The 19,612-nt window shown below is 35.5% G+C and overlaps 1 protein-coding gene across 4 annotated transcripts in view; it reads left to right on the forward strand.

Moving 5' to 3' along the window:
• Window positions 1-19,612, forward strand: part of LOC120631688 (voltage-dependent calcium channel subunit alpha-2/delta-3) — a 113,120-nt gene that overhangs the window by 22,254 nt on the left and 71,254 nt on the right. For all 4 annotated transcript variants that reach the window (XM_039901366.1, XM_039901382.1, XM_039901374.1 and 1 more), the window contains exons 2-3: window positions 94-175; window positions 18,384-18,494. In XM_039901366.1, coding sequence (XP_039757300.1) covers window positions 94-175; window positions 18,384-18,494 — 193 coding nt within the window. The remainder of the gene's footprint in view (window positions 1-93; window positions 176-18,383; window positions 18,495-19,612) is intronic.

A 19,612-nucleotide genomic window follows, 5' to 3' on the forward strand; every position in this document is an offset into this window, starting at 1 on the left:
CCCACACACTTAATTAAACGCCGTGACAAACGACACGTGATAAGAGGTACGTATTCGTGTGAAATGTACCTATAACGTTCTTTTTTGTTCCAGAGTCAAAAATTGGGCGCTAAAATTCGGTGTCGACCTGTGGGAGTTCGGGCGGCACTTCACAAAAATGAATCAAATACAAAACGTGAGTAAACGCATTTTACGGCGGCATTCGAGAGAAGTGTGTGGTATTCTTTAGAAGTGATGCGAAGCGAGGGGCAACAGTGGGCCGATCGGTTGGACGCGCTGCTACAAAAACGCAACGAGAGAGTTCGCACCCCGGGCCCCCTTCCGAGCGCCTCTCCCGCGGCCCTCCTTGCGACCCAGTTACCAGAGGGGGGAGTGGGGATATCGGATACTGGTATACACTCGCCGTACTCGCAAGTACACTTAACACTGCGATAATTAACGGTGGCCTTCGATTGCTAGTCAACACGTGAGACCTTTCAGAAGCTGTCAAACGTCAAGTCATGGTAATTGTTATTTCTCTATAAAGGTTTTATCACTCAGAAATAACTTATTGCTGTAGTGGTTAAAATGTTCGATTAGGGTTCTACTGTACTGTGGGGTGACTAGGGTTGATCGGCCGATTACGGTTCTATTTTCTCTATCTAGGGGCATATCGGATAAAACAATATTATTTTAAAATTATTAACGCTTTTGTTTATAGGATTAAAAAAAAACATTTTAGCGTTTTTAAAATGCTATATAATTATAAATTAACATCTAGGTAATGCTTTAAGCGATGGTAACAAGCTATTGTAGACGTTTGGTTTTAAAATTTTATATACCTTATTAATTAAACGTCAAGGTATGCCATAAAAACTATAGCGATCGTAGTGAGGTTTCTGAAGTACCTTTAAGAACGCGTCCTTGAATACTTGGGAACCCTACGCTGTTGAGTTTAAATGTATTACCCACAGTTTGATGTTTATACATCTCAGCGGTAAATGTAATCGTTTCAATCTATTTAGTGCCTATTTAAGTAATGCCACAGGTCGTACCAGGTATACACCTAGTACTAAAAGAAGGTCATCGTAACAGACAAGCATCACTCTAAATTCAAGGTTTAGTGCTGAGTATTGGCGTAGACTGGATATTACCTTTTTAAATTATTTGTACAGACAAAATACACGACGAATTCATCTACGGTCACGAAGATATAAGTTTAATTTCAGAGAGTCAGGCATATATTAATTGAGTTATTGTCAAGAAATTATTAGAACCAGCCTAGAGTCAGGAAATTAACGTTTTTTATCCCATACCTTCGAGAGCATATAAATCCGTTGGTCCCATCAGTATGATGGGACCAACGGATACTAACCCTAAATATACACCGTAAAGCTCGCCAACCCACACTGTAATATATTAAGTTGTTGGTTTATGCTTTAAATCTCTCTTTACTATGAGAAAGGTGACTGTAGCCCAACAGTGGGAATATAATAAGCTGAGGATCATAGTGATGACTCTTTCATAAAATAGTAAGCTAAAAACAAAACTGGCGAGATTTTCTAAAAATCAAAAACTAATATTATATAAGATATTATAAGAAAGTGTGTTTGTTTGTCCTCTAACTAAGCAATCAATCAACTTGACTTTTTGCATAGTTATTTGAAAGGACGGGACGAGTGAGTGGCTTAAGCTGTTTTTTATACCAGAAAAACAAGCGGTTCCTGCTGGATTTGTAAAAAACAGAAATAAACGTGGACAAAGAACGCGCGAAACTGATATTTAACTAATTAACAATATAATGAAGCCAGCCAATAAGTAAGTGTAAGTTGATATAAATGCACAGTATAAATGATTTATCGCAGTGATATCGCGTAGGTGGTTGGCTCCTGGCGCCCGCTAATATTGAATAAGTTCTGATGGAAAACTTTCCTTTCGAAACATTATATTACTTTCGGGGCGATCTCGGGAGAATTTTAATTGTTTTATCACAGAAACGGACATGGTAATGTAATATTTCACTGATTCGCATCCGGAAGTGTGATTTAATAGAATCGACATCATCATCATATCAACCCATTACCGGCCAACTACAGGGCACAGGTCTACTCCCACAATGAGAAGAGGTTAAGGCCGTAGTCCACCACGCTGACCCAGCGCGGATTGGTGGACTTCACACACCTTATACATTATAGAACATTATGGAAAACTCTCAGGCATGTAGGTTTTCCTTCACCGTTGAATCCAGTGATATTTTCATTGCTGAAAACGCACATAACTTAGAAAAGTTAAAGTTAGAGGCGCGTGTCGGGATTCGAACTCGCCACCTCGAAAGTAAAGTCGACGTCCTACCCAGTGGGAGATCACCGCTTCATAATAGAATACTCGGTAGAAATACGAATTCGTTCAAATTTTTGGCTACATGTTTGTGGAGACTAGTACTATAAGCTATATTATAGTAGACTAGTACTATATATATTTCTATAATATAACATTCAGTCCTGACTGACTAATAATCAGCGCACAGCCTAAGCCGCTGTGGCTGGAAACTTAGAATTTTGATAGTAGGATTTTGTTATAACGTTACTTGATTATTTGAAAATTTCTTATCAGTTATTTAATTATATTTTCTTATTACAGTTTTAGTTTATGAAAACATTTATTACTAATTCTTCTATATACATAGAGTTAAACAAAAACCCTTTAATCTAGTTAGTGAACGGATAATAAAGCATGATCCAATAAAATAGAGCTAAACATAGGTACTTGTGCGATAAATATAGTCCGTTCTATGTTATTTAAGCCTTAGTAATAAAGTAGCTACACTAAAAATAAATTAAATTTGGAGAATGCTTTCTAGATTTCATAAACTAGGGTTTCTTAAACTTGTAGCTCCGCGGGCTCCTATTAAATTTCCCAGACGACTGCGTACTGTTTTATAAAAAGAAAATAAGAAAATCCAGCTGTAGAAGAAAATAATGTTCATTATTTAAAGATAATAGGAATGTTTCCTTTGATTAATCATTAATTAAAAGAAGCATTTAATACAAAACCAAAGCGGAATACTAAAAAATAATTTAAATGATTTCGTCCTGACTGAATGCCAGACAAACTACAGCCCAAATATATATAATAATTCGAAATTTTAGGATTGCAGTCAAAGGTTAAAATAAAAAAATATTTACCAGGTTTTAACCTTGGGTTCGATTCACATAACTGGAAAATGTTTGTTTGATGAACATGATTGTTTTTCAGTGTCTGGGTGTTTATCTGTATATGTATTCATAAAAGTATTCAACAGCTATCATAGTACCCATAACACAAGCTACGCTTACTTTGGGGCTAGATGGCGATGTGTGTATTGTCGTAGTATATTTATTTATTTATTTAACGAAGTTTTAGCAAAACTGATGATGATAAAGTAGTTCTTCTAATAAAATTGGTTAAGATTATCAGAGCTATGCGCGACAAGGCAGACAGACTGACAAAAATGAAATAAAAATTTTGGGTTGTCTATCGATATTTACCATCCCATGATAAAAAATTTCATATTTATATATATATATATATATATATTAAATGTATAATGTGTGTGTTATTATTCGACTTTTTTCACATGAAGAGTTTGCGTTTATTATTGACAAGACGAGGGTCTTGTCAATAATGAACTCAAAAGAAAAGATTCAGCCAATTGGTGCATTCGTTCGGAAGGTTTGGGCTTACACACATTTCGGCGATTCATTTTATTAGATATAGATTATTTTCAGAATTTTGATATGACAGTGCCAGAACCTTTTTTATACATTCCTGCATTGCTCTTGTTGGGGACTTTTTAAACAATAAGCGGCACGTAAACTATGCATGATCAATTAGATAATAAAAGAATAATTCTGCACATCGTAGCAGTTAAATCGATGATGCCAACCGTGAATCCTTTAACGTTCTGTGGTTAGCGAAGTTATTGAATATTTTAAATGGCTATAGGGGCTGATTTACGTTCGTATTTTATCTATTAAAGGTGTTTTGTTCATTTGTCGGATGTTGCCGTGGCTGAGTGTGAAAGAAGTTTAACCTAATTTCATCGCCATTTTATAAAAGGCTTCTACTACATAGGTTTAGGTCCCTATCTGCGTTAAAAGTAGAACGAGGTGGAAACTAGAAAGTGGCGTCGATACTCAACGTGATACTTGCTCGAAACTTCTTGAAGGACTAACTATTATACAAGTTGGTATAGAAGTTGGTACTTTGAAGATTCAAGTAATCTCTGTGGTGCAGAATATCACATGTCTATGTATGTAGTATACAATTTTACATTAAAATATCGCTTGAAATCTTGGTGATGTCTCTTCAAAGGTTATTTACACTTGTTATAATAGATTACCAATCCGCATTGGAGCAGCGTGTGACACGGGGCCCTTTACCCATCAGTAGGACGTAATAGGCTGCAAATGATGATGATAACAAGAAGACCAAAAATATATATACGTTATTTGAAAAAAAAAAATTGTGGGCTTCTTCTAGACCAGGACGCGTCTTTGACTGTCAATTTAACAAACTATAAGCTTTAAAAAGTGGCATCTATCTAATTTGAATATAGAAACGACATCACGTAGCGTTGTTGAACTATCAATTACCTACGAGTATCTAGTAAATTTAAAGATTAATAAGTTTACTATTTATTTACTATCATTTACAAAGGCGATGTGTATCTGTATCGTACTAAGATTGAAATAGAACTCTTAAATAACAGAACCGACAGAGTTTTGAAATTTCTTTTTTTGATTTGTGCATCTGAAAATAGTTTTTTCATAACATTTGATTGTAACGTAGTACTTTTTACATACTTAGTTAAACTTATACTCCAAGATATTAAACACGGGTGTCTTATGTATGTTTACTGCACAAGTGTTTTATTCATGATATCACGATAGGCTACGCTGTATATCGGCTTGGGGCGCGAAAAAAGACCTTTTCGCCGTTTTCTTATTTTAATTAATATTTTCGCTTTGTTGTTGATTTTATTAAATTTAAATCTCCGGTTTAAGTTAAAACGCTGAGCCATAGTAGATTTGACCCCTTCGAAAAATAATCGAGATACGAATCGCGAGTGAACAGCCTATTGGCAAGCGGTCTTCAAAACTGTTATAGGCACGTAAACTAGAAAAATAGCAAAAACAGACAGTTATTTTTTGAAAACGTATGGGAAATTTAGCCTGTTGTTTTCTTCACAAGTGTGATGAAAAATATCGTACTAAAGCGTTATGCATTGATCATTTATTAAAAAAATACAATGTACTATACTTTAAGCATGATGTACCTATGACGTATCTGTCTTTTCTGGTATTATATTTATTGAACTGAAAATAACACACGTTTACACGTGAAGTATCACAGTGCATCCGAATGCAAAGTTTTAGTCCCCCTTTTCACCTAGTATTTGTTAATATATTCGACTGTTGTAATATTTTACCTAAATCACGACTGTGTTTATTTTATATAATTTGCAAACATAGATGTAAAGCACACAGAGAATACATTGTTATCTGTAAAAGCTTTGCTAATATATTATGTAAGTTATAACAAATGTTTGTGGTGGAAAGTTTGCCGGCCGCCCGTGGCGTTAGATCAAAGGTAATACTGGTACCTATGGCCGCTCCAACTTATACACAATCGTGGGTACCTAGCTAAGAATAGAAACATTTCAAATCCCCGACGCAAGAGCGAAGGGGTGTTATAAATTGGACGTGTCTGTGTGTGTTCTTCTGTGTCTGTCTGTGGCATCGTATTTCCCGAACTCATCGAGGATCCGATTGTGCACATAGCCTACTTTTTACTCAGGAAAAATCGATGGTAAAATATATACATAAATAAATGGATTCTGCGCGATATGTGACAAACTATAGCGGTGATAGCCCTGGTAGGTAGGACTTCGGCTTCGTCTTTTGTGGAGCCGTATTCGAATCCCAGCACGCACCTCCAACTTTTCTAAGTTATGTGCGTTTTCAACAATTGAAATATCACTAGCTTCAACGGTGAAGGAAAACATCGTGAGAACAACAAACCTGAATGCCTCATAATTCTCCATAATGTCCAAAGACGTGTGGAGTCCAGCAATCCGCACCGGGCCAGCGTGGTGGACTAAGTACTAAACCCTCACTGGCAATTCAAATCTGCTTACTTTAAACACGAGTAAATCTAATTTTATATGTTTCACTATTAAGAATAACGCTCAACCACGATTCAATTTTACGCTTAAAATTCACAAATGCGGTGATCAACAAAGTCAAAATTGCTCTTGTCCAACCCTTGATAAAGTCTCGTCTACTAAATATCTAGGTGTTGTTCTTGACCAAAACCTATCCTGGTATCCCCAAGTAGAATTAGTTGCTAGCAGAGTAAGGAAGTTCACTTATATTTTTAGGATGTTGCGATATGTTGCTACATCTGAGTTGCTCAAAAAAATATATCTGGCCTTGGCCCAATCAATCATGACCTACTGTATTCCTTTATGGGGAGGTGCCGCTAAAACTAGATTCATTGAAGTGGAAAGGGCTCAGCGGTATTTATTGAAAGTTATGAACTTCAAATCATGTCGATTCCCAACAGAGTGGTTATATCAAATCAGTAACTGTCTTACAGTAAGACAATTATACGTTTTAAATGCAACTCTTAAAGTACATAAAACTCTGCGTATTGATCGAAGTATTCTTAATAAAAGAACTAATAATACTGTTGTCCCTTCAGTAATCACTAAAACGGCCTTTGCTAATAAACAATTTAAAAAACAATCCAGTCTTATATATAACAGAATTAATAAAGCACTTAATATATACCAATTAAATTCTTACGATTGTAAAACAAAAATTACTCAATGGTTACAATCACTAACATATGAAGAAACTGAACTCCTTTTGCAACTGATAAAGTAAGTCATTAAATTTATTAAACAATAAGGTTTATTACTTAAGTAATAATCAGCCTCACGCATATACACGCACGCGCGCACGCAAGCACGTTCTCACACATACACACACACGCGCGCACACACACACACACACACACACACACACACACACACACGCACGTACACATAACATAATCGCACTCACACTGCATGTTTTACTCGCATGTCAGAAAAAGTAAAAAATAAAAAAGTATTATATAAATAAATTGAGATAAAAATGTGTTTTGCAATGGAAGAGCGAGATCTTCTGGCACAGGTTTTAAACTTAACAGAAGTTCTCCGCCTTATCTGCTATTGTTTTATGTGAACAAATAAATTTTCATTTTCATTTTCATTTTTACTGTGACCCTTGCCCTGCAGTGGGCCATTAGTGGGTTGATAAGATAATGGTGATGATATAGTTCGCCATATCAAACTCCCTCAAAACTAGATTTATACTAGCTACCCTGCGATGTTCCCCGCAATGAACAAGTCTGTACACGCAATGGCATACATAAACCACAAATCATATATCTTAGCTGACCGCATATCACATGGATACCAATTTATGTACCCTAATGTAATTAAATTGATACGAATCACAAATCCAGACGTAAGTAAATAAATAGGTACATTATTTTTATCGTTGTTGTCGGGCACGGCAGGGCGACCCACCCTTTTCCGCACAATTTTTTTGCGACTAAATGGACTTCTCTTGTGAATGTTACGGTATAAATGCGTCCGGGAGTGGAAAGTTTTGTCCAGGACAAGAGCGGGACGGCGGGGTCGCGGATCGTGACTAAGCGTATTCTCCTTTTATATGGCGTTTCTATTGAGTACGCGTACATACAGAGTATCGAGTCACATGCGAACAGAAAATGTATGAACAAATAACGCAGTAGGCTTCTTTGCTTTTCGGTCATGTGAGAGAATGAGAGCCATTTATACGTCACCCACCATCGAAATTGCCTCACAGTGAGCTATCACGTAAAATCTTTATGATCTCTGAGACGTAAATTCAAATTCCAAATTTCGTCATTCATGTAGGCACTTATGAAGCGTGCATACATATATGTTTACATAATTGTAAGGGGATGGTGATAACTTCGTTCCCTAACTTTAACTTACAGCTACACACAACAAACTCAGCCGGGTAATTTTTTTTTGTTATCACCATCTCACATTGAATTAATATTAAGCTACAAAGTTAGAGCGATTCACACCCAAGCTTTTTTATCCTTTAAGTAAACCTTAACATTATAATGGAATTTTTCTGTATGCTTACGTTTTATATAAACTTACATAAGTACAAAACATACTTAGCGATAAAACCGCAGTCGTCGATTAACGCCTTCTCCTAACTCCGATCTGAGAAAGAATTCCTAACAGAGAATTTCTTGTCTGAAAAATTCAACAATTTTATCAAACATTTTTTGCCCGCCCCGGGCATTAAACTTAGGACCTCGCGACCGTTCTCGAGGAGGCTATTAGCAAAACAGTGTAGATTTTCTCTAGTGGTAAGTATATTATATAACAATATACATAAATTGGTGGAATATAATATTTTGGATAGAAGCAGGCGTTACTTTGCGGAAATCATGACCAGACAGATCTTCGGCAATGTACCCTCTACGCACGTTTGGTGTGAAGTATAAGGATTGAAGAAATTATAAATTGCACCACACAGATTCTCCTGCTTTCCACGGAGTATATCAAATTAAGCTAAGTTTTCATAATATAATATTTTAATAAATGAGAAACATTTCGCAAGTTATTGTACCTAAGTTTTTTTGAGATGTCTGCAGCGGCCATATGTACACAACGGATTCGCATGCTATGTTCGCATCGAGAATGCACTATTGTAAACACATGCCAAATAGTACCTACTATAGTTTACAGTTAGTTATACAGTTGATTGTCAGTGTTGCTATAAAAAAAGTATGTGCAGTAAAACCTTCATAGTTAAAGTAGCATGCTACTTAGTTACGAATAATTTTTAAAATCCCTCTTAAGTAACATGTTTTCACATTTGATTATCTTATCCTTCAACAGTACAACATTAATTAAAATTTTGGCGAACAAATCTAGATTTATAAGTATGACCTAGCTTAGTGTTACATTGCGGCATTTCCAATGTCTAACAATAGGTAGATTGTGGAGGTCGAAGTGGGTTATGCAACGATATTATATAATGTAGACTGAGCGAAACATTTACCACGATAAAGGCTCATTCACACTTAACACATTTCATACTAAATACTGGTGTTGACTGCGCCAGCCGTTAAAAGAGCACCGTGTACCTAATATGTAAGGGGTGATAGCCTAGTGGTGAGGACTTCGGCTTTGCTTCCGAAGGGGCTGAGTTTGAACCCCGGCAGGCATCTCCACGCTTAACTATTGATATTATTAGTGATATTCACTTACTTTAACGGAGAAAGAAATAATCGTGAGTAAGCCTGCATGCCTGAGAGTTCTCCATAATGTTCTCGAAGGCGTGAGAACTACACCGATCCGCTTCACTATGGGAGAAGACCTGTGCTCAGTAGTGGGCCGGTAATGGGTTGATATGATGATGAATTATACCTAAGAACGTCGGCGTGGGTTTAATATACATCCTGTATCGTTAACAGGTTAGATACTACTATTAAAATATCGCATAATTCTCATATATCAGCATTATTGTGCTCAATAGGTAATAAATAAAAAAAAAAAAAAAAAAGATATTTACGAGTATAACTAACTCTCAGGTACTACTTTGAGTCCTTGAGAACCAAAAATATAAATATATAGCTGCCATTGCATCTGATAAAGTGAAGTGATGATTAAATAGCTGAGATGTTTAAGCCATAATTTTTTATGATTGTAAATGTAATTTAAAATTTATAATTGTAATCTCATTTTAATTTCTAATTTTACCGTTTTCTTATTTTTCAACGTAACCTTTAAATAAACATATTGGTATCAACACATTATTGAAATTACGGTAAAATTCACCTCAGAGAATTTATAAAGTTAAATTGAATTAGATACAAGTTGAATGATTAAAGTAGGATTATAATGTTAAGATTGTATGAATGTTAAACTAAAACAAACTTATTTAATTTGTGTAAACAATTTAAGTGATTGATGAAATACGTTAGTTACGATAGTTTGTTATTCAGATTTCCGATGAAATAGTAATCGGTCGAACAGCATCCAATCAGGTTTCATAAGGAGGACGGGTACTAGAGAGCGGTTTAAATTAACTGCCTTAATTGAATTTTGCTTCCTTGTCGGCCAATGTGTCCCCGAGGGTAGCGCCCCGTAATGCAATAGTCACTTCATGAAATAACCCTTTTAATTTAATAATAGTAAAGACTTCGATAGTTGATCAATAATAAAATCGACGAGTAGATGTATACCTATTATTGCTGTGTCACTTTAACCAATAAATAAATAACTTATATTACACCTCAACCTACTCATAGATAAACGGGTACATAATACGATATTATTTTGAATTTGTGGAGTCCCGTCGTGACCGAAATATCGACAAATTCAAAATATTATCGTGGTATGTACCCGTTTATCTATGCTTAAGAAATGTTGATTAACCACGAAAATCTTAGTTTAAAATCTGAACCTACTCGCTACTAAGTGATAAGGACGCCTTTGAATACTCCTTCAATCTAATGTAATCAATTTGTTTCTATTCTTTCTTTATTTTCCAAACTTTGTTGTTGTGTACAAATGTAGAGTATAAACAAATAATAAACCTGTTACTGCTGGGCACAGATCTATGCATATCAGATGTGTCTAAAGCACAGAACGTTTGTGAGTAGGGGAGCTCTGTCCAGTATAGAATATTGGTTTATATCACATTTAAGACCAACCGCTTTACGTGCTTTTCACGGTATAGAGGTGGATGTCACCAGTTTCCGAACCCCCAGCTGGTATTAATAATTTATGAATAGAAAAATTACAAGAAAAACTCATCACTTAATAATTTCAAGTCCGAATTTAGTATCTCGTGATCCGCAATCGATCATGTTAACCTTTAATATTTCATTATTAACTACAGGGCACGAGTCTCCTTCTGCAATGAGAAGGCTATTTGGCTATCACCGCTTTTGTTTTCTTAAAAAGAACTCGCACGGAAAGCTAATGATCATCCTAATCACGTGTCATGTGTGATCAAGGCTCAGCAAAAATAGTAACTATGAAATGGTAACCAAAAGGCACGGAGAGTACCTTATCTTTTTCATAGTAAAGGGTAAAAGAAACAAGGTTTTGAATGTTTTAGGACTTTAATCGTGCAATGACATTTATTTACCTCATTCCAGTTGAAATAGAAAAAAAAAACTGCACGCAAATTAAAAACCTCTTGACCCATCTTTCTACAGAAATAGACACGGTGAAGCCGCTCATTAGAATATGAAGTATTTTGGCGCAGCGCGAAATAACCTCATCTCCATGAATAAAACGGAATTCAAATTGTCGAGTGCAATATAATTTATTTTCATACTCTAATTAAAATTTATAAATTGATATGACATTCAGTTATTGAATTAAATTTAATATCTATTTTAATCTCTCCATCACCTAATACTGTAGATTTGTAATAAATTTACAGTCGTACATTTGGTACATCGCTTTAAGTAGAACCGATTTGAGTATAGCAAAAGTTTTATTAAGTTCAATAATTAAAAATAGAGATGCAACTGGTTTTCTACATGAACTTAATATTATGAAATAATAGATGAAGGATTCAGGCATAGAATTTTAGTCAGGTGTAATTTGCGAGAACCGGATGAATCTTTATATACAAAGATATAATATATTTATAAACTTTTTCTACAGTACCACACAGATTCTTCAAAATACGCTCTCTACGCACGTTACGCTCAGAAGATACGCAGAGAACTTTCCAAAAGATGATTAACATATAATGTACACATTGACCACTTTGCAATGCGAAGCGTTCATTGTATTTATATATTATTATTATATTATTGAATAATATCTATCCGCGGACTCTGTCCGTCATTTTTCTCCCACGCTCTGATACATAAAGCGAACTTTATTGGGTGAGGGGCGACTGTTTTGCAGTAAAAAGGTTTACTGCCATTGTACACCGCCTATAGGGTGCCATTTAATTGCCAATTTCCATTATCTTTATACGGTTAACCTAAAGTCTCGGCTATTAATTAGATATTCGTTTCAAATTCGACGCCAGCTTTAAAATAAATAGGGGGATGAAGGTAACATTACTTTTTTCCAGCTCTTTCGGTAAGTGAAAGTGCTATAAAGGGCGCAGTACAAGGTTTTAATTAAATTTTTGATTTGGCCAAAGTATAATTAAGAAGGTTAACTTAATTATATCTAAGATTTTAATTAAATTAGGTTTTCTAGCCCGCTAAACTGGTATTTACCGCACAACAAGCATCAGAGAACCCATGTTTAAATATTTATGTAAGCAATATTTTAACTACGTTTTTTTAAAAAATAGATTTTCTTTATGGTTTTGGATGTTTTAATTCTTTAATATTTTTAGAACACTTCAACTTCACACTAAAAAGTAGTAAAATAGTACATTGCATTAAGATTGAAATAAGAATAACGCTCAGCATTAGATAGAAACCTGCAGATCGGTGTGGGGAGACTTGTTTCGGACTTCCCCCTCTGGTTTAGTGCCAAGGAGGTGACGAATTCTGTAAAAGGCTTATCACGAGGAAAGTCTTCAGGGCACGATAATCTGAGCGTAGAGCATCTCGTACATGCAGGCGCTCATATTTTTTGGCTACTTTCGATGCTTTACACCTTTTGCATCCGGCACTCCTATCTCCCGGCAGACTTAATGGAAAGTGTAGTAGTCCCCGTAGTTAAAAATAAAACTGGCCATATCGCGGACAAATGTAACTACAGGGCACTCCTTAGCTGCTATTTTAGGAAAAGTGTTTGACGGTCTGCTTGAGCGCTAGCTCAAGGCTTATTTAAAATTGGATGATGCTCAATTTGGTTTTAGACGAAATTTATCCACGGAAAGTGATATTTTAGCGCTCAAACAGACCGCAAAGTACTACACGGACCGTAAAACTCCTATATATGCAGCTTTTCTTGTCCTCTCCAAGGCATTTGACCTTGTATGCTACGAAAAGCTTTGGGAAAAGTTATATGACCTTGATGTACCATCAAAGATTATTAATATCTTAAAATTTTGGTATAGCTTACGAACAAATAGAGTTAAATGGGCTGGCGCATACTCAGAGGGGTATTGCCTCGAGTGTGGGGTTAGACAGGGTGGTTTAACATCTCCTGCTCTGTTTAATTTATATATTAACCAGCTTATTGGTGAGCTCAGTGGGACTGGGATCGGTTGCTCTATAGACGGCACTATAGTTAATAATTTAAGCTATTCAGACGATATGGTCTTGCTGAGTCCATCAATTAGTGCACTTAGAAAGCTCCTTCGGATATGTGAGAATTATGCCGAGTCTCATAGACTCTTATATAATGTTAAAAAGAGTGAGCTTCTTGTCTTTAAGAGTAAAGGTAGCTCGGTGGATGACGTTCCTGCAGTAACTATTAATGGAGTATTTCTTAATAGAGTGATGGAGTTTAGGTATCTGGGACATTTGATAACAGTGGACTTCAATGACAACAAATACATTGAGAGGGAGCGTAGGGCGTTGGCGATAAGATGTAATATGATAGCCCGCAAGTTTTCACGGTGTACAAGGAAAGTGAAGCTTACACTTTTCAGAGCATATTGTCAAACATTTTATACGTGCAGCTTGTGGGTGTCATATACACAGAGGGCTTATAACGACCTACGTATACAATATAATAATGGCTTTAGAGTATTGTTGGGGCTGCCGCGCTCCTGCAGTGCATCACAAATGTTTGCGGAGAATCATGTTGATGACTTCTACGCAATCATGAGAAAAAGATCAGCATCAATGATGAGCAGAATGCGCGGAAGCTCCAACAATATTTTGAAAATATTAACCAATAAATGGGAAAATCCCTTTGTGCACCAGGTAGAAACCAAGTGTGCACCAACCCAGTGCTTCACACTGGGTTGGTGCACACTCACACACCAGGTGCTCAAGAGGGTATTTACTTTAGTTAGGAGATTCCTATTTTTTTTTATTATTTATATGTTTGGCCAATTTTAGCTATAATATAGTAAATAAGATAATTGTTATTGTTGTAGCTATGGATTTTTATATGAATTAAACGTTATTATTATTATTATTATTAAGTACGGTTACATTGCATTTTACAGTCGAGGTTGTTTTGTAGCTGTAAGCGAGCGCGATAAGGAAGCCGATAGTGTGATTTTTATCACACAGGAAAAACCAGGCTAAACTTTTAAATACGTTCTCAGAACATAACTGACCCTTTTATGCTGTTCTACAACTGAATAAAAGTTTCGTACTCCGCTCTCCAGATTTTGGTGGAAACTGGTTACTCACTCTTGATTCGCACCTCGATTATTATTCCCGGCGTAGTGCAATCTACTACTGCTCTGCTTTCCAAGTTAAACTGGACATTTTAAATTATTAATAATCCACCTCAAAGCGAAAATGTTAACAAAATATTAATTACGGAAAATAGCGCGGCAAAGTAAACCGACTTGCAGCTAGTATCATTCGCTGCATATACCCTTAAAAATATAACTGAGAGAATATTTTCGGATTAAAAAATATATATATATATTAAGAATTTAAATAAATCATTGTTAATTATTTTACAACTTTAATGCAATAGTTATCATAAATTTAAAATATTCTATTTTCATCCATCAAAACCTCATTGTTGATTAAAAAAAGCATCTGTATTACAATTACCCGGTTAAATCAAAAATGGTTTATCTTCGTACATAAAACTTGCAGTTCAGCAACAAATCAAAATTACGGTAAATTCAAATGTAACTCGCGCGTCTTATATACTGGATTATGAGCCTTATATTGATGGCATAAGGTCTACGTTACGAGCAAGTGTGATGAGAAGAATGTTTACATAAAATATTATTTTGGTAGCCGCGAATTACATGCGTAACCCAAAAGATAAGTTCAATCTCAGTTCACTAAAAGAAATAAGGTAATTTAGGTAATTTAAAACTTTATTTATTACAACAGCGTTAGGGAGAATTTAGTTATGCATTCTTTGCTCTTCATCACGTGCATGGGCGACTTATTGGCTATTGTCCTTACTTAATGATTGTCCTTACCTAGCTTAGACAATGCGACTGCCGTACGATCGTGGTTAAGCGTAGCTAAACTTCACATCCTTTAAAGCAAGTAAACTGCTTATAATGCTCTAGTGCATCAAATATTTTATACCAGACTGATAGGAACAGAAATTAAAAATAAATATTGGTTTTAATAATTAATATACGAGTATTTACCTACTGTTGTTGCAACTTTTTAAAAGTAAAGAAATAAAATGGCTAAAAAAAACGGAGAAATAATATATCTCATTACATTTGATAGCACAACAAAAGCGACATCGGGTACAATCCAAAATTCAATAACATCGCTCGCGGGGCGGGCGCCTTTGCCGAATAACAATAATTTGGCAGCCAGCATCCGCGAAATTCCGGACGTGTTCGTTCCATTTTTAAATTTGACAGGTCTGCGACGCCATGTTGGTCCCAATAACTCAACGCTTAATGTGGCGTAAATTAGAGCTGCCAACTAACTGCCTTTTTCAGGCAATAGCACAGAATAAATTGCCAATAATAACTAATCAAGCGCCATTTAGTTATTGGATTTTGACACAATTTATATTTAAAATCTGAAAATGACAAGTTACCCACATATTGTATTATATTATTTAATCACGGTTTTTTATACGATCTATAACAAAATAAAATGAATTAGTTTGTACGCACAAGCGTGACTAGGCGCGTATAAACATCTTGAGTTTTGTACTTTGTGTACTTTCCATCTCGTTATAAATCTAATACATATTGTAAAAGCTTATTTTATTTTTACTTCAGTGTTCCGTTTTATCTTTGTCTATTTTGTTACGCTAGACATGACAAATACTCACCCCGTATTCTCCGGTGGAAGGTGCGTTTACTAGTTTTTGTTTGGTGGGAGTCACAAAGAGCTCTGAGGTTCCCCCGCTCACCTTCGAAGTCGCGGCTGTGGAACTGTTATACTGATCTACAGTTACGATACTGTTCCTCAATATTGTAACTGTATGGCGCAACTTCGATGCTATATAAATAGCTGTTAACTTTAACGCGATCGAGTTAGTATACGTAGCTAGAAAATCTCACACTAGGCGTGAGAGATTTTCTAGCTACGTATAAGTACTTACTTCGTGACGCTTTGGTATCCATGAGAATTCCACACTAAAACGCGTTATCTATCTAGTAAGGGTCGAATTCTTTATATTGAAGATATCTGAAAATTTTTTTGGAGGGCACTCTATCGATACTCAAGCCAAAACTGTATTTTTTTTCATTTTGTCAGTCATTGCGAAGAATTGAAGAAAAACGATTTATATTCTCATTAAAAAAAACAACATTGTAAGAACGTGTAACGTTTCTGTATTTTAATGTATAAACTATTTTCTTATTATTACATCTATATCAATCGAAGCCTCCAAGTCATCATTTTGTTAAACCTTCAATTATAAAGTAAACGCCAAATGAGCAGCTGTTATGATAATGCTTCTGGAATTTTGTTCAAACGACGGTAAAGCATGAACTATTTATTAAAAATAAATATATCAATATCCAAAATTGAGAGGGAAATCATTTACTATTTTTATACTTCTACAATGTCTGTCTGTATCTTGGCCGCGCATCACACTAAAAGTAATAAATGAATTCATATTAAACTGCGCACGATTTGCGTTCAACTACGAGGTAGGGCAGGACACTTTTCATCCCGAAATTCAGCACGGCTCCTTTGGGAGACGAGGTGAAAGTGTTTGTCGATTTTCCACCATTACTCCGTCCAGATTTATTTCATTTTAGCAAATTGTAGACAAGCGTTTTTAGTGTGCGACTGGAAATAGTACGTATACGACCAGAGTTGTTGTCATTTTCGCAAATAATGTGCGCGATACACTCCTGCCGATGTTTATCTGCCCTCGTGAAAGCATTAAATTACGAGCCTGCTCGACGCTGATATTATACTAGTGCTCCATTTGTTGAAATACCGTCCCAAATTACTATTGTTACACCGGGTCATTGAACCCCAAATTGAACATGTAATTAAGGCACAAACTAATGTATATTGGGTTAATTATTTGTCGACTATGTATTCAATATCTTGGCCTGTTATTCTATTAATATTGGGGGTGAAAATTACTCACATCCCGAGTTAATAATGGCATACACCTATATTGTAAAATAAAATAACTACTTAGGTAGCTTAGAATTAAATAATAAATATCAAAATCAGTAGTAAAGTAGTAAGATATAAAGTACAAACTAAGACTAATAAAACGCCTTAACGTGGCATAATATCTATGCAGGGTTTTTTCTCCCTCTGGTCTATGAAATATGTCATCAGTTCTATGTAGTGTCAATCAGTTTAAGTTTAACAAAATATTACAGAACTACGAGTATTTTGATGCCATGCCATGTTTATTAATGCAATACCAGGTTGGTAGAGTCATTACAGACAGACTAGACTAGACGTTTCAAAAGTGCTTATATTAGCCCTACTGGAAACAAATGAATATGAAATTCTTTTTTTTTTATCAGAATTTTAAGTAACTTGTTGGACACATACCTTTTATCTCATACCTATTTACATTTATTCTAATATATTGTGAGCTATCGAGCTAACCTAAGCCAAGTCTTATCCTGCGCAACCATTTTATACCCATTGTAGAACATGGCTACATACATGAAACCTTGTTCTATTAAGGATATAACAGGAATATATCTGAGTAATTTTACCGCGATATTAATATTTTAAGGTTTTTACAGTCGTAAGTGAGTAATTAACACGTTAGTCTTGAGTTTTTATTATTCCTCCATTATTTGTTGGGAATACTCCGAGGGAAAGTCCTACATACCTATTATAGCCTCTAAGCTTGTAGGTGTCAAACTGCTAGGTTTCATCTTTCTTGTTTTGAGTTTTTTTATGATCTGCGTGGCACAGCAGTGGGCGCGTTTGTCTTATTTGACGGAAGTTCCGGGTTCAATCCCCGGCAGGGGCAACTTGGAATTTATAATTTCTGTAAAATCTCTGGTTGGTCTGGAAGGAAATCTCACCGAGAAAGACGCGCCGACAGAAATTAAGAGTTTCGTTACGATGTCGCGTACAAACCGATTAGAGGTATGGGTTTAATAAAACTGCCGTACCCCTAACAGGTTAGCCGGTTACCATCTTAGACTGCATCATCACTTACCACAAAACAAATTGAAAAAAACTTCCCACTAAGACGCTTATGTGGGTTGGCAGGTTAAAATATTACTGTTTACTAATATGCAATCTTCCTTATACAGAAATACCACGAATACAACGTAGAGGTGGTCCGCAAAGACGGCTTGCTGTTGGTGCGGGAACTGGCTGCCGAAGTCAAAAACCATATGGATTTCAAGATCAATGCTGTTATGGTAAGTTCAAAAAGATAATAAGATCTTACGCGGAATAGTGTTGTCAGGGAGAGAGAATTGAAAAATTCAGAATTTCCGGATATATTTCCCTGCATATCACGAGTGAGGCCCATTATTTTGTAATTTTTCTAACAGGATCCATAGTAAGTACTATAAGAGATTTTATTCATTGGAGAAGGGACGCGATGGGAATTTTCGTAATACCTTCTTCTTCTTCTCACTGGGTCGTTTTAACTTAAACCGTTAAAACTATGGATAATGTATATTCACATTGTACCGTCACAAAATATTTAAGTAGCAAATTACTTTAAAAAGGAACCCATTTTAACCTCTTGCTTCCAATTTAGCGAAAATAGGCCGTGACAGACGCACAGACAGATAAGCCTTTTTTCCATTGTTTTGTTTGTATCATATCTATTGATATTTCCCGAAGCGGTCATTAGAGTTCACGTAGCCATTGACTCATATGCTATACGAAATCAAAACAAATCCAATATAGTTGATACAAAGACAGAATACGGAATTACTCTAGTACAGTTCGAACGTATTTTTAAAGAGAGAAGATACAACTTCAGCAATACAGAAGTTAGCCCACCAACCCGCATTGGAGAAGCGTGGTGGGTCTATGCTCTTAAATCATCTCTCCTATGAGAGAGGAGGCTTGTGCCCATCAGTGGGACGTTAATAGGCTGCGAATGATAATTAAGTTATAACGTTATTTCTAAAGGTTGTTTTTCTAATTAGTGAAGACCTAAAGAAATTAATAACGTTAAACGGACTAATTCGTAGCGTTTTACAGAAGCCCTATGACAACATATTTAACAATTGAAAAGCCTTCTTCATAGTTTGAATTTTAGATTCCGTATTTATCTTAAAAATTCTCTTACGCCAAAGTTATTTTTTTTGTTTGCTGTAAGAACATTTTAGGGCTATGCAAAGCACGTTCTAAGCGTGTTCTTATGATTTGTTTATCCCGACGTACCTCCCAATTTTTTGCCCGTATTCTACAGCAAATAAAAATACAGAGTTAAAAAAAAAATTGGAGTAACTTTAGAACTTCAGCCATGGAATACAGTATTCATAGATAAAATTTATTTTTAAACAGACTTTGAGCTACA

This window comes from Pararge aegeria, chromosome 2 (assembly GCF_905163445.1).
Source record: "Pararge aegeria chromosome 2, ilParAegt1.1, whole genome shotgun sequence".
NCBI classification, from domain to species: domain Eukaryota; kingdom Metazoa; phylum Arthropoda; class Insecta; order Lepidoptera; family Nymphalidae; genus Pararge; species Pararge aegeria.